This window comes from Mixophyes fleayi, chromosome 6 (genome assembly GCF_038048845.1).
Source record: "Mixophyes fleayi isolate aMixFle1 chromosome 6, aMixFle1.hap1, whole genome shotgun sequence".
In the NCBI taxonomy this organism is placed as follows: Eukaryota; Metazoa; Chordata; class Amphibia; order Anura; family Limnodynastidae; genus Mixophyes; species Mixophyes fleayi.
The window spans coordinates 17,626,899-17,641,693 of record NC_134407.1 but is presented as its reverse complement, the minus strand read 5'-3'; the positions used below and the strand labels follow the sequence as shown (position 1 = coordinate 17,641,693).

The 14,795-nt window shown below is 43.2% G+C and overlaps 2 protein-coding genes across 6 annotated transcripts in view; one reads left to right on the top strand and one right to left on the bottom strand.

The window, feature by feature from the left end:
- CRTAC1 (cartilage acidic protein 1) overlaps positions 1 to 14,795 on the top strand; it is a 534,303-nt gene that overhangs the window by 446,558 nt on the left and 72,950 nt on the right. The gene's annotated exons all lie outside the window — the stretch shown is intronic.
- LOC142160199 (uncharacterized) lies at positions 1,711 to 4,131 on the bottom strand. Its single transcript, XM_075215144.1, has 2 exons — positions 2,197 to 4,131; positions 1,711 to 1,907 (listed from the first exon to the last, which is right to left on the bottom strand). Exon 1 carries the CDS (start codon positions 4,114 to 4,116, stop codon positions 2,851 to 2,853), a length of 1,266 nt encoding a protein of 421 aa, XP_075071245.1. The 5' UTR covers positions 4,117 to 4,131; the 3' UTR covers positions 1,711 to 1,907; positions 2,197 to 2,850.

Below are 14,795 nucleotides of genomic sequence, written 5' to 3'. Positions count from 1 at the left end.
TGGAGAGTGTTTGTCCATTGACGGCATGATTTCCATAGACGGGAAATACAACTGTGACCTATACAGGCTATGAAAAACACGCTGATGAAAGATGAATATATACAGTTAAATATAGAAACAAATTGCGCATTTTGTAATGAAAAAGTTTAGTTATGTTTATGTTTAAATTGTTGTTTCAGTGATACAATCTACTGTTTGTTTGTGGAAGACATTGAGAGTAGAAATAGACAGATATCTTCTTTCAGGACTGACCTAAACAGTGCATAGGTTATAAACGAACAGGTAATACTAATAGAAGGGTCACTGCATAATGTATCTAGTCTATAAGAATAAACCACAGAATGACTGAATTCCTCTGCAAAGTGCATCCCAATAGGACAGTGTACTGTAAAATTACTGGTCGGAGTGTAGGGATTTTTATTCTAAGTATTTTAGAATACTTTTAATTATCGTCTGCAACTAGAAATCAAACACTAGTCCAGGATGAATGTTTGTGAAGCATTTATAAACGTGGCCACTGCAGTTTTTAGAACTGTGGAGCTTTTCTTTATTAAATTTTGTAGCTTTGTTTTGTATCAATTATAAATATCACCATTTTTATGCTGAATTGCTTCTCTAATATATTATAAAGTCAGGTGCGCACTTAGCGAGGCGGATTGTGTTGACCAGTGCAAAAATGTTCTTGCTCCCTGGTTGCCAGCTGTCAGTAAATTTACTGACAGTAAAAAGTCAAATGTTTGCTTGTCAGTTAGATGCTGTTATATATTTTTACTGACATCTATTGTTCTAACATGACCTTCAGGAGTCACCTTAGATGACAGTGTCCTATATTTTCAGAACTAGCAGATCCACTGCAAATTGGATCTAACAGAACTAATGCAGCAGTTACTATTGAAACCATTTTGTGATGATCTATTAGCATTAACTTGCGTGGGAGGTCTGATTCAGGAATCCCATGTAATATTTATTACGTCCTTTATACCCTGCATGGAAATCCCTGTTGTGATGTCACAAACGCAGACGTACATAACACTTTGACCTTTAATGCATTCACACAACTGAACGCTGTGGGTAATAACGATCATGACGTCGGGAACTATCATGTGCGGTTCCTGATTCCTCCGCTGCTTCCCCAAGCTGACAGCAGAGGTCCGAGCTTATACAAATCCTGCGTTTGCCCCTGCATTTATAGGTTAAAGTTACATTTTGTAAGTATGAAATGACATTGCTGGACAAATCCTGACAGCCAGGTAGCCAATGTGCCTTCATAATAATGGCTGCTCCTGACTTTTTTGATCCTTTCATATTGAAAATGTGGAAATCCCCTCTGAAAATCTTGGGTCTGAGTCATTAAGGAAAGTAAGGCAAAAAAAAGTAATGACTTTGCTCCTGGAAAAAACCATGTTACAATGCAAGGGGTGCAGATTAGTTTATTATTTTGCACATAAGTTAAATACTGGCTGTTTTTCATGTAGCACACAAATACTTGATGCTTTGTTTTTACACTGAAATTTAAAGTTGATCTAGGACATGCCCTACCCCAACTATAAATCTGTCCCCACATTTTAAATTTAGCTCCCCCTCCAATGCAACATGATTTTGCCAAGGTGCAAAGTTACTCATTTTTTTTTGCTTTGCTCTCCTTACTGACTCAGGCCATTGTGTTTTGCCCCTGTAAGTACAAAACCATTCCAGTGAAAAACATATGTAACACCCCCTTGTGTATTAAGCGTTGTGAGGGTATATATATATATTGAACCACGCAGATGCTTCTCACCTTGGTACTTGGTTTTCAGTGCCTCCACCCGAATCTCTGCTTTCTCTTCTGGGGGGTGTTCCAAAGATACACCAGGGGGAGATTCGGGAAACCCCCTGCCCAGTATTAACACTCTGTGACAAAATGTGTGCTGCAAAAGCCAGCCAGGCACATTTATTTAAATGGAAATCCTAAATGCAGCTTTGTAATTTTATAGAAAAATATACTTTGGTATAATTTGAAATAATAGTGCAAACAATACAATACAGTAATAAAACAGTGTGGATGAAAGTGGCGCACCACTTCTTACTATGCACACCAAGTTAACACAAAAACTCGCAATAAATCAATAACAGCATACAATATAATATAATATATAACAATATAACCATTAACTGTCACAGCTTTATACACATGAAAAAATATATCAGATATCTTACTTGCTCCTGATACTGTGAATATCTTGCAGGGTGAATTTATATATTTTCCCTTATAGCCCTACAATGTACTGCCAAACACACACAGCAGTATTCAAACACACCACACAAATAGAGCAGTGCACTGCAAGTTGGGGCCCTTCTGTATGTATGCAGCATGGCATGGAAACATCATGTGTCCAGTTTGCAGATGTTGGAGGTCTTTAAATCACTTGCAGTGAGGTACAGCAGTCACAGTATGCAGACCCTCCTCTAGCAACAACTGTAAAATCCTTTCTAATTTGTATCCTGGGACTTGTAGTTCCACAAGTGCTGATTAGACACACACTTGGTGCATATTTACCTGCCCACCCATCTATCCCTAACTCTTCAGCCCTTGTGGCCAGATATAGTCCAAACCCCACTTGAACAACAACAGATAGATAAAAATAACCAGTAACTTATCTGCACCAGTGTGTCACAGGTCTGAACTTGATTATCTCCAAAATGGCTGACTTGTAAAATGTCCTTCTTCAGAGATGCATGCAAACCTCCTCCTACAGCTTCAAACTGTGGCTTCCAGCAGGTTCTGTTCAGAACTGCACCCAGCTTTGATATCTCTGCAGACTGCTCTCTCTGCTCAGATCACTCATCCAGTGCCCTTCTCCCTAGGGTCACCTATCTGAACTGGTCACACAGCTCAGTCTCTCCCAGGATGCTCCTCTCTCCCTCTCTCTCTCCGCCCTCAGGTTTCTCAGTCTTCTTAGGCTCCGCCCCCTCTTCATAACAGCATTCTGGGAGATGTGGTTCCTTCTCCTTGACTGGTAAATAGCTATATGCATCTCTTTTCTTACTGATGCAAGTGTGATTATTAGCCCCTGGGTGCTCAAGTCCAACTGCAGCATCCCCAGGGGTTACACACTCCCCCTGTGGGGCAAGTCCACAATGAACAAATGATGAGGCTTGTCCCACATCCTGCAAATTTAAAGGGGTTAAGACATCCTGTCTAAATACACTTTCACATCCATACACAACAGGCCCTGGCATAACAGATATGGGAGTCAGATATGGCCACTGATAGACCCAGCTAGGATGAATCACCTTAGGAATCTCAGTCATATGACCTAGACTATCATAAGTCAACATCATTGGGGCTCTAGGGGTCCTTTTAGGCCGACCCTGGACTGGTGGGTTCCCTTCCTCTCCCCCCAACACCCTGTTGGGGCGTTCAGTGCATCCTCCATCTGGATCAACGACGTCCCCATCCATGTCAACTTCCTGGTTAGAGCCTTCCTCTACTGAACACTGAGAATCCAACCGTCCAGCTACTCTTGGGTTGACACTTTCATTTGAAATGGCAGGCATAGTTCTCCTTTCTTCTACTTGTGGAGGTCTTACAGCGACCCCCTCGGTAGACCTAGTGAGCCTTCTGATATCTTGTCTCCAATCTATTTCTCCCAATTTACCTGGAGCATCATACCCCCAATCATCTCCATCATCTTCTTCTGTGGTCGGTTCTCTGATTCGCCGTGATCTTCTGGGTGTGGACACTTTTGGCTCATCTGTTTCAGGCTCCTCCCAAAACCGGACACCATCTCTGATGGGAAGCAAATGTTGTCGATGGTATGTCTTTATAGGGCCTGTTAGCCCCTCGGGCCTAATTCGATAGGCTGGGATGTCTGGCAATTTTGCAACCACAACATGAGGATCCTTTCGCCAACGATTGGCTAACTTGTGTTTCCCCGGGAGGCCCAAGTGTCTAAGTAAAACCCTGTCACCTGGCTCCAGAATATGCTCCTTGACCTGTAGATCATAACGACCCTTGTTTCGTTGTCCAGCTTTTGATGCAGCTGCTTCCGCTAGTCTGTAGGCCTCCTTTAGTTCTTGTTTCAGCTGCTCCACATATTTCAAATGGGGCTTTTCTTGGGGATCAGCAGTGTCCATTCCAAAACAGATATCGATTGGTAATCTAGCCTCCCTTCCAAACATTAAGAAATATGGGGAGTACCCCGTGGACTCGTTTTTCGTGCAATTGTAGGCGTGGACCAAATGGCTGATGTGCCTACTCCAATGTGCCTTTTTTTTAGTGTCCAAAGTGCCCATCATGCTGAGAAGGGTCCGATTAAATCTCTCCGGCTGCGGATCTCCTTGGGGATGGAAAGGAGTAGTCCTGGACTTCTTTATCCCGCAGACCTCGCACAGTTCTTTTATTAGCTTGCTCTCAAAATCCCGACCCTGATCTGAATGAATGCGGGCAGGCAGTCCATAGTGGACAAAGAACTTTTCCCATAGGATTTTTGCCACGGTCACAGCTCTCTGGTCTTTTGTCTGGTAGGCTTGAGCATAACGGGTGTAATGATCTGTCACCACTAGAATGTTACACTTGTTGCTTTCATCCGGTTCCACTGATAGAAAGTCAATACAGACTAACTCTAAAGGCCCATTGCTGGATATATTCTTTAAGGGGGCAGCCTTTTCTGGGAGGGATTTTCGAAGTATGCATGTCCCACAAGATTTACAATAACTCTCAATGTCTATCTCCATTTTCGGCCAGTAGAATCTATCTGAAATTAAACTCATGGTCTTCTCTATTCCCAGGTGGCCGTGTTTATCATGCAACGCACGGAGAACCATGGGACGGTGCTTCTTTGGCAATACTAGCTGTTTCCTCTCTCTGCCATCTTTGCGGCTGGTTTCTCTATACAGTAGCCCCTGCTTCACCACCAATGACTCTCTCTGTCTGCTTAGCAAAATAGCTTCCTCCGTTTTCAAACTACTCGGGTGGATTCTTTGTCTGTGTTTAACAGACCACCTAACTGCTGCTATAGAGGAGTCATTCTGCTGATCTTCTTTGACTTGGCTTGAACTCAACTTCTGAAGATCACTGAGCTCCATTTGACTCAGCCAGCAATATTGTCTTGGTAGTGCATCTGTCGTTGCCCCTAGAGCTGTTAAGCATTCTTTGACTGGAGGCACGACCACACGTCCCTCGTGACACATCCCCTTCACCTCTGGAGCTGGCAACTCTATCCATTCTTCTTCCTGAGATTCCACAAACCTTCCCGGTAATCTTGACAAAGCATCGGCATCTACATTTCTTCTCCCAGGCCTGTACTTTATTGTGAAATTGTAAATGGCCAGCGCCGCCAACCATCTGTGCCCAGTTGCATCTAGCTTTGCTGTGGTCTGCACATATGTGAGGGGATTGTTGTCTGTATGCACTTCGAATGGTACTCCATACAAGTAGTCGTGAAGTTTGTCAACAACTGCCCACTTAAGGGCCAGGAACTCCAACTTATGCACCGGGTAGTTCCGTTCACTGGGTGAGAGACCTCGACTGATGTAATAGACTGGTCTTAACCTTCCTTCTTGCACTTGGTATAGCACTCCCCCAAGTCCCTCAAAGGAGGCATCTACATGCAGAATGTATGGTAACTCTGGATCGGCATATGCCAGAACAGGCGCTTGAATCAGGCAGGTTTTCAATCCTTCAAAAGCTTGTTCGCAAGCCTCACTCCACCTTTCCCCGAACGCATCATTTACCCGGAACAATGGTTTCTCTTTCCGATGGGAACCTCTTGGAGCAGGATAACCTCGAGTTAGATCTGTAAGAGGCTTGACAAGTTTACTGTAGTTTGGGACAAACCTTCTGTAATAGCCACAGAACCCCAAAAAAGACCTTAATTCCTTCAGTATTGTTGGTCGAGGCCATTCTTTCACCGCTTCTATCTTCGCTGAATCTGTAGAAATTCCTTCCCGATCCACAACATATCCCACATACTTGACCTGGGTTTTACAGAAGCTACACTTGTCAAGGGACAACTTCAACCCTTTCTTTATTAAGCGATCCAATACCTTGAGGAGTCTTTCGTTGTGCTCATTCAATGTTTGGCCAAATACTATCAAATCATCCAAGTATACCAGCACTTCCCTGAAATTCATGTCACCCACAACATCATCCATGCATCGTTGGAAAGTGGCTGGAGCCCCTGATAATCCTTGTGGCAATCTTTTGAACTGAAAGAATCCAACCGGGCAGATGAAGGCGGTTTTCTCAGCATCCTTCTGACTCATCAATATCTGATAGTACCCGCTGCGTAGATCTAGCACAGAAAACCACTTGCTTCCCTGAAGACAATCAAGGGCTTCGTCTATCCTAGGGACAGTGTACTGATCAGGAATCGTGCGCTTGTTTAATGTCCGGTAGTCCACGCACATCCGTATTTTTCCCGTCTTCTTTCTAGCCACCACAATAGGAGAAGCATAGGGACTCTCAGATCTCTCAATCACATCATTCTCTAGCATCTCCCTTAAATGTTCCCGAATATCATCCAAATCAGCAGGGGCTAGGCGTCTTGACCGTTCTCGGAAAGGTCTGTCGTCCGTTAGCCTTATGTGGTGCTCCACTCCTGTCGCTAGACCTAAATCCCAGTCCCCCGAAGAGAAGGCAGCCTCTCTTTGTAGCATTTGCATAACTAGCCAGTGTCGGTCTTCTTGACTAGCATCACTACCATTAAAGCATTGATCAAAACTTCCTATTTGTAATGTGGTTTCTTTCTGAGATTTTTTTTCCTCTTTCTTCTTATAAGCAGCAAGGCACATAGGATGAATCTTAAGTGTTCTACTATAACTTGCTCCTCCCACCTCTTGGCACCAGTTGGCCAGTATCTCGAACAAATGGGAGTTAGTTCCAATAATCACTGAGACATCTCGAGGTTCTCCTTCGGCCTCAGGACAGACAAGTGCAAGCACGTTCACCTCTTCTTCTATTCCAGCTACTTCCCGTGGGAACTTCAAAGGTACAGTGATGTACCCAAGGTAGGGATAATTCTTGTCACTCAGACCCCAGATGGTCAGTCCACACAATGGCTTTATGGGCAAGTCAGATAGATTATCTCGGTACCACTTCTCGAACACAATGGACACCTGTGAACCACTATCTAGCAAGGCCATACAAGGTCTCCCATTTAGACATGCCGGCACGTGAGGAGAGGGTCCCAGCAATCCTTTGGGCAAAAGACCCCATTCCAGGTGAGAGTTCCCCACAGTGTTAATGTCAGCTTTCTTTAGAGGGCCAGTGTGGGGGTTCCTGGTCCTCCCTTTCAGTTTTCCGAAAGCTTCCTATCCCGGTGGGATGGTGAGGGTGACCACCTTCCTCCCTTCCTCTGAGGACATTGTCTAGCGAGATGCCCAACTTCTCCACAAGTGAAACAATTGTTCTGTTTCCGAGTAGTGTTAGCTTCGAGAACTTGCCGGGGGTGGATGTTCGGGTGCAGTTGCTCGGTAGTGTGGTATTTCAGCATCTGTGCTTGAATCTGCTTCTGCATCTCCAACAACTGAGCAATCTGCTCACCTTGTTTCTCCACAATCTTCATTAACTCAGTGCTGGGAAGGTCAGCCTCGGGCTTTGACTGTACGACCTTGACTTTCTTGGTCACCCTCTCTCGGGATTTAACTATAGCTTCCTCTTGTTTAACATCTTGTATCAACTGAAGAAAAGTAGGTGATGGTTGTCCCAGTTGAGCATTTCTTATCTTCATCGCTACTGGGTCATGGGACAGAGCACCCCGTAACAACTGTTGCATACGCCTGTCGTCTACTTCTGCTAGGGGTATTCCTTTCTTTGACACAATAAGGTGGATCAGCTTGTCCAGCCGATAGATATAATTGGACAATGTCTCCCCTGACTCCTGATAGGTGTGGCGTAGCTGATAGAGCAGATCTGTTGCATCCTCTGCCATTCCATATTCCTGATCTAGAGTCGCTAAGTAGTGTCGTGCAGTGGCTTGGGGGTCACTTCTCCGTACAGCTTGGATTAGTTCTCCAGCGGGACCTCGCAGACTTTCAACGATCCGCTGTCTCTTATAGGGTTCGGAGCAATGCCATTCCTCCAGGTATTGGGAAGCCATCTCTTTCCATGCCTCGTAAGTTTCTTCCCCAGTAGGGACTGGTTTTATTCCTGAGAAGAGCCGGAGCCTTCTGTAGCCCCCTTCATGCTGTGACTTTCCTAACTGGTCTACCAGTTTCTGTACAGCAGTGAGGAACAGTTCGCTTTGATCCTCATCAGTTTTCCTAGTACTGGAGGGTGACTGAGAATTCTCTTCCCTGGCCTGAGGGAATACTTGTCGGTTAATATCTCCATCTGGAAGTTCAGCATTAAGAGGTGCTGCGACTAGCTGTTTTGGCTTTAACGGTATCACAATATGCCATTGTTGTTTTTGTGGCCCAGAAACGAGGGAGGGAAGAAAATCTTTATCCAATTCTGCTTGTGTCTCACAGAGGATCAGACTGGTCTTATGCTGATCTCTACCTTTCCATCCAAGGATTTTAGGATGTTCTACCCCATAAATCCTGTGGAGCACATGCAGGACTTCCTCATCTGTCACTCCCTGAGAGTCACCATAGATCCCTAAACATCGAGTTGGGGCCACAGTCTGTTGTTCACACCACAGAAACACTTCTTCTCTTATACTATCCATGACGTCTGTGCTGATGGGTTTCACTGAGTGTGTCTTCAGTATCTCAGCAGTGCCTCCACTGTAACACCCCCTTGAGTATTAAGCGTTGTGAGGGTATATATATATATTGAACCACGCAGATGCTTCTCACCTTGGTACTTGGTTTTCAGTGCCTCCACCCGAATCTCTGCTTTCTCTTCTGGGGGGTGTTCCAAAGATACACCAGGGGGAGATTCGGGAAACCCCCTGCCCAGTATTAACACTCTGTGACAAAATGTGTGCTGCAAAAGCCAGCCAGGCACATTTATTTAAATGGAAATCCTAAATGCAGCTTTGTAATTTTATAGAAAAATATACTTTGGTATAATTTGAAATAATAGTGCAAACAATACAATACAGTAATAAAACAGTGTGGATGAAAGTGGCGCACCACTTCTTACTATGCACACCAAGTTAACACAAAAACTCGCAATAAATCAATAACAGCATACAATATAATATAATATATAACAATATAACCATTAACTGTCACAGCTTTATACACATGAAAAAATATATCAGATATCTTACTTGCTCCTGATACTGTGAATATCTTGCAGGGTGAATTTATATATTTTCCCTTATAGCCCTACAATGTACTGCCAAACACACACAGCAGTATTCAAACACACCACACAAATAGAGCAGTGCACTGCAAGTTGGGGCCCTTCTGTATGTATGCAGCATGGCATGGAAACATCATGTGTCCAGTTTGCAGATGTTGGAGGTCTTTAAATCACTTGCAGTGAGGTACAGCAGTCACAGTATGCAGACCCTCCTCTAGCAACAACTGTAAAATCCTTTCTAATTTGTATCCTGGGACTTGTAGTTCCACAAGTGCTGATTAGACACACACTTGGTGCATATTTACCTGCCCACCCATCTATCCCTAACTCTTCAGCCCTTGTGGCCAGATATAGTCCAAACCCCACTTGAACAACAACAGATAGATAAAAATAACCAGTAACTTATCTGCACCAGTGTGTCACAGGTCTGAACTTGATTATCTCCAAAATGGCTGACTTGTAAAATGTCCTTCTTCAGAGATGCATGCAAACCTCCTCCTACAGCTTCAAACTGTGGCTTCCAGCAGGTTCTGTTCAGAACTGCACCCAGCTTTGATATCTCTGCAGACTGCTCTCTCTGCTCAGATCACTCATCCAGTGCCCTTCTGCCTAGGGTCACCTATCTGAACTGGTCACACAGCTCAGTCTCTCCCAGGATGCTCCTCTCTCCCTCTCTCTCTCCGCCCTCAGGTTTCTCAGTCTTCTTAGGCTCCGCCCCCTCTTCATAACAGCATTCTGGGAGATGTGGTTCCTTCTCCTTGACTGGTAAATAGCTATATGCATCTCTTTTCTTACTGATGCAATTGTGATTATTAGCCCCTGGGTGCTCAAGTCCAACTGCAGCATCCCCAGGGGTTACATATATAGCGCCAAAAATTCCGCAGCGCTGTACAGAGAACTCACTCACATCAGTCCCTGCCCCATAGGAGCTTACAGTATAAATTCCCTAACACACACACAAACCACGAGAGACTAAGATCAATGTAAAAGCAGCCAATTAACCTACCAGTATGTTTTTGAAGTGTGGGAGGAAACCAGAACACTCAGAGGAAACCCATGCAAACACAGGGAGAACATACAAACTCCACACAGATAAGGCCACAGTCAGGAATTAAACTCATGACCCCCAGCGATGTGAGGCAGAAATGCTAACCACTAAGTCACCGTGTTACCCCACAGCACACATTGAGAGGAGGCACCAGATCAGGTGGATTATCTGACCCCTGCTTAAATAATATCCTGTGATAGGGTATAACTTATGGAATTCCAAACAGAAATTAATTTTCAGATTTGGGTGAAGCTAGTTTTAAACAATTTTTTTGCAGAATAGACTCACAATAAACTCTTGACCTCTCATGATTCTTAGACAACTGTTGATTAAGAAATCGGTGGGTTGTAGTGAAGCAGCCGCTAGATGGTTGGTATAGTTATTTCGGAACTGGCGTATGTTTTTACTAAGTGTAGAGGTGGAAATTGTCTAATAAATAATTACTGTTCCCTTTGCTGTTGCATCGTAACATTTTAATTTCAGATTAGCGCAAGGGAAAATATTATCATACTAAGAAGTGTTTCCCTGTCTAGTAGTAGAAGCCACCGCACTGAATGAGGCTCCATGGTTACCCACTTCATAGAGGTTTTAATCAGCTAAATTCAGTGTACATTCCTTACCTAGCGTCGTCACGGAGTGGATGCTGCTGTCATTTCCTGAGCTCTGCTTTCCTTGCAATATAAGCTTCTAGAAATAATTGAAATCATAATGTAAGTCTAGCCAGACCTCTGCAATCTACAGCCAGCTGAATGTCATCAAAATGTATGATTCTCTCCCTCTGGAGCTGCGGTTATTTAGGTGAGAAAGAATGGAAGAGATGATCTTTTTTTAGAGAATATAATCATGCCACAGCAAACACAACCAAACAAAAAAAACCCTGTTCCTTTGATGTGAATCTGCTCCTTTCAAATTGTATTGAAAGTAATATTCTTTTTTTTTACGCTTTTTGAGACGAGGAGTATGCAGGTGTGGAATCTGACTTTCTAGAGTGTTATGACAAGTCAATATGTCGTCAGGAGAACGAGCTAGAACATTGGGATCAATATTGCTATCATAAAGATGATTACCATTGTTGCTACATGGGGCTAGGGCCAGTGGAAGTTGTCCTAGCCACATCAAGTCCACAGACGCCCCCTACTCAGGAGCAGAATCACAACACAAGGTACAAAGCACTCAGGGCTCACTGAAGTTCATTTAAATTAAATACCAACAATTCCTTTTCCCCAATAACAGCCAATGAGAAAGGGGCGAGTCTCTAAGTTAAATCCCAGGATGGACGAAGCACAGTGCGAGAAAAATACAAATTTAGACGCCCCCTAGGCAACCACCTTGCCTAATGGTAGTGCCAGCTCTGTACTAGGCTAACACAACGCTGGGTTTTAGGGCTTGTTGTCACTGGGCAGCAGAGCTTGCTATAAAATCGGATCACCGTTAGGTAATATAATAACCCACAAGTAGACACTAGAAGGATGCATATAATACCTTGCCAGTAACTTGTTAGAAGAGTAACTTCTTAAAGGTGCTGATACTGGGTTTCAACTAAGCACTGTGTAAGATATTCTTGGCCTTGTGGTTATTAATTACAGATATATGGCTGTGTTCGGTTTGATTTATGTCCAGTGTACACTTCATTTTGTACTAACCCTGGAAGCAAAAAAAACTGTGGGCCACACATACCTCTCACGATTTTCACCTATGGGCCCTCACGTCATGTCCATAGAGTAATCCAACTATTTAGATGAAAATTACTGTCAGTGAACTTGATTTATTAAGGAAAGTAAAGCAAAAAAATTAGTAACTTTTCAACTTGGCATAACCATGTTACATTGGAGGGGGACCTAAATTTAAAATGTGATGGCAGATTTATAGTTCGGGTAGGGCATGTCCTAGATCAACTTTAAATTACAGCGTAAACATAAAGCTATCAACTATTTGTGTTCTACATGAAAAAACAGCTAGTATTATCCTTACATGCAAAATAATAAACTAATTTGCACCCCTTGCATTGTAACATGGTTTTGCCAAGGTTCAAAGTTACTCATTTTTTTGCTTTACTTTCCTTAATGAATCAAGTCCATTGTGTTCAGGCTCAGACGTGCCATTGAAGTTGCCAGAGATTTTTTATTCAAACCTGTTGAACATATTTCATGTTAGATACATTGAAAACCTGGGAAAATTACAGGATTACGCATAAATTATTATTATGGTTTATTTGTATAGTGACACCATTTTATGCATCACTTTCCAGAATTTATGTTCATGTTATGGATTATTGAGATATTGTTGGTATTAAAACAAATGCTACATAAAATGTATTAATTGCAGCCTTACATTTGGCCCTTATAATTGCATTTTCTGTTGAGCCCCTGTATATCCTAGTGTAATGCAACATGGACGGGAGGCAAATTAACATCATCATAGCTAACATTCCAAACAGGGGAGGGCTGACACTTTTGGTCCTGGCGGCTACCACAAGCAGGTGGCCAGGCTCTTTAGAGCAGTGCTTCTCAACCAGTGTGCCGTGGCACACAGTTGTGCCACGAGATGTTGCTGAGTGTGTGCCGCGGCACACTGGTGTGCCACGAGATGTTGCTGAGTGTGCCACGGCACAATGCCTCCAACAGGAGGAAAAAAAAATGATGACAAGTTTCCGGGAGAGGGGGCGTGACTGGAGGGCGGGAGGGGGCGGGACGAGGCCAATCGCGTCATTTTGGCCCCCTCTCCCGCCTTTCAAAATGGCGTCAATCACCGAGAATCGCGTCATTTGACGCGATTCTCGGTGAAATCCAGGATGCGGGAGAAATGCCAACGAGCCCGGGAGCCCGGGAGCCCGAACCGAATTTCGGGAGTCTCCCGGACATTCCGGGAGAGTTGGCAAGTATGCTCTATACAATGCAGAGAGCATTCTAGTGACTTCTATACAACACAGAAACTTTTCAGAAACTATGCACAGAACATTCTAGTGACCTCTATACAGTGCAGATAGCATTCTAGTGACCTCTATACAATGCAGAGAACATTCTAGTGACCACTATACAATGCAGAGAACAATAAAGTGACTTATATACATTGCAGATAACATTATAGTGACCTCTATACAATGCAAGGAGCATACTAATGATCTCTATCCAATGCAGGGATCATTCTAGTGATCACTATACAACACAGGGAGCATTCTAGTGATCTCTATACAACACAGGGAGCATTCTAGTGACCTCTATACAATGCAGAGAGCATTCTAGTGACATCTATACAATACAGAAACTTTTCAGAAACTATACAGAGAACATTCTATTGACCTCTATACAATGCAGAAACTATCCAGAAACTATACAGAGAACATTCTAGTGACCTCTATACAATGCAAAGAGCATTCTAGTGACCTCTATAAAATGCAGAGAGCCTTCTAGTAACCTCTATACAACACAGAAACTATGCAGAGAACATTCTAGTGACCTCTATACAGTGCAGATAGCATTCTAGTGACCTCTATACAATGCAGAGAACATTCAGGTGACCACTATACAGTGTGGAGAACATTCTAGTGGCCTCTATACAATGCAGAGAACATTATAGTGACCTCTGTACAATGCAAGGAGCATACTAATTATCTCTATACAATGCAGGGAGCATTCTAGTGATCTCTATACAACACAGAGAGCATTCTAGTGATCTCTATACAACACAGGGAGCATTCTAGTGACCGCTATACAATGCAGGGAACATTATAGTGACCTCTATACAATACAGAGGACATTCTAGTGACCTCTATAAAATGCAGAGATCATTCTAGTGACCTCTATAAAATGCAGAGATCATTCTAGTGACCTCTATACAATGCAGAGAGCATTCTAGTGACCTCTATACAATACAGAAGCTTTTCAGAAACTATACAGAGAACATTCTAGTGGCCACTATAAGTGCAGAAAGCATTCTAGTGACCTATTTACAATGCAGAGAGCATTCTAGTTACCACTATACAGTGCAGATAATATTCTAGTGGCCTCTATACAATGCAGAGAACAATATAGTGACCTCTATACAATGCAAGGAGCATACTAGTAATGATCTATACAATGCATGGAGTATTCTACTGATCTCTATACAACACAGAGAGCATTCTAGTGACCTCTGTATAATGCACAGAACATTATAGTGACCTCTATACAATTCAGAAACTATTTTAGTGACCTATATACAATACAAAGAACATTCTAAAGACCTCTATACATTGCAGAGAACACTCTTGTGACCTCTATACATCTTCAGCTGCCAGGTGTGGCCATAAACTGGCCGCAGGTGAAGCAGCTCAAGAAACTTCAAAATGTGCTAATGGCCCCCTGGTATCCAACCTAGCCTGTCATGGAGACCAAATCATTCAGAAAACTCAGGTTGCTTGATGTGTGATATGTTTTTAAATGCAAGGTTACTTTATTTCCAGAGACAGAATACATATTGGGGTAATTTTTGGGATGTGAATCACCTGAAGAACATGACCTGTCACAGAGCGGA

Excerpts from the sequence above, each read along its gene's own strand:
- LOC142160199 (XM_075215144.1), bottom strand. The coding sequence starts at position 4,116 with ATGGACACTGCTGATCCCCAAGAAAAGCCCCATTTGAAATATGTGGAG.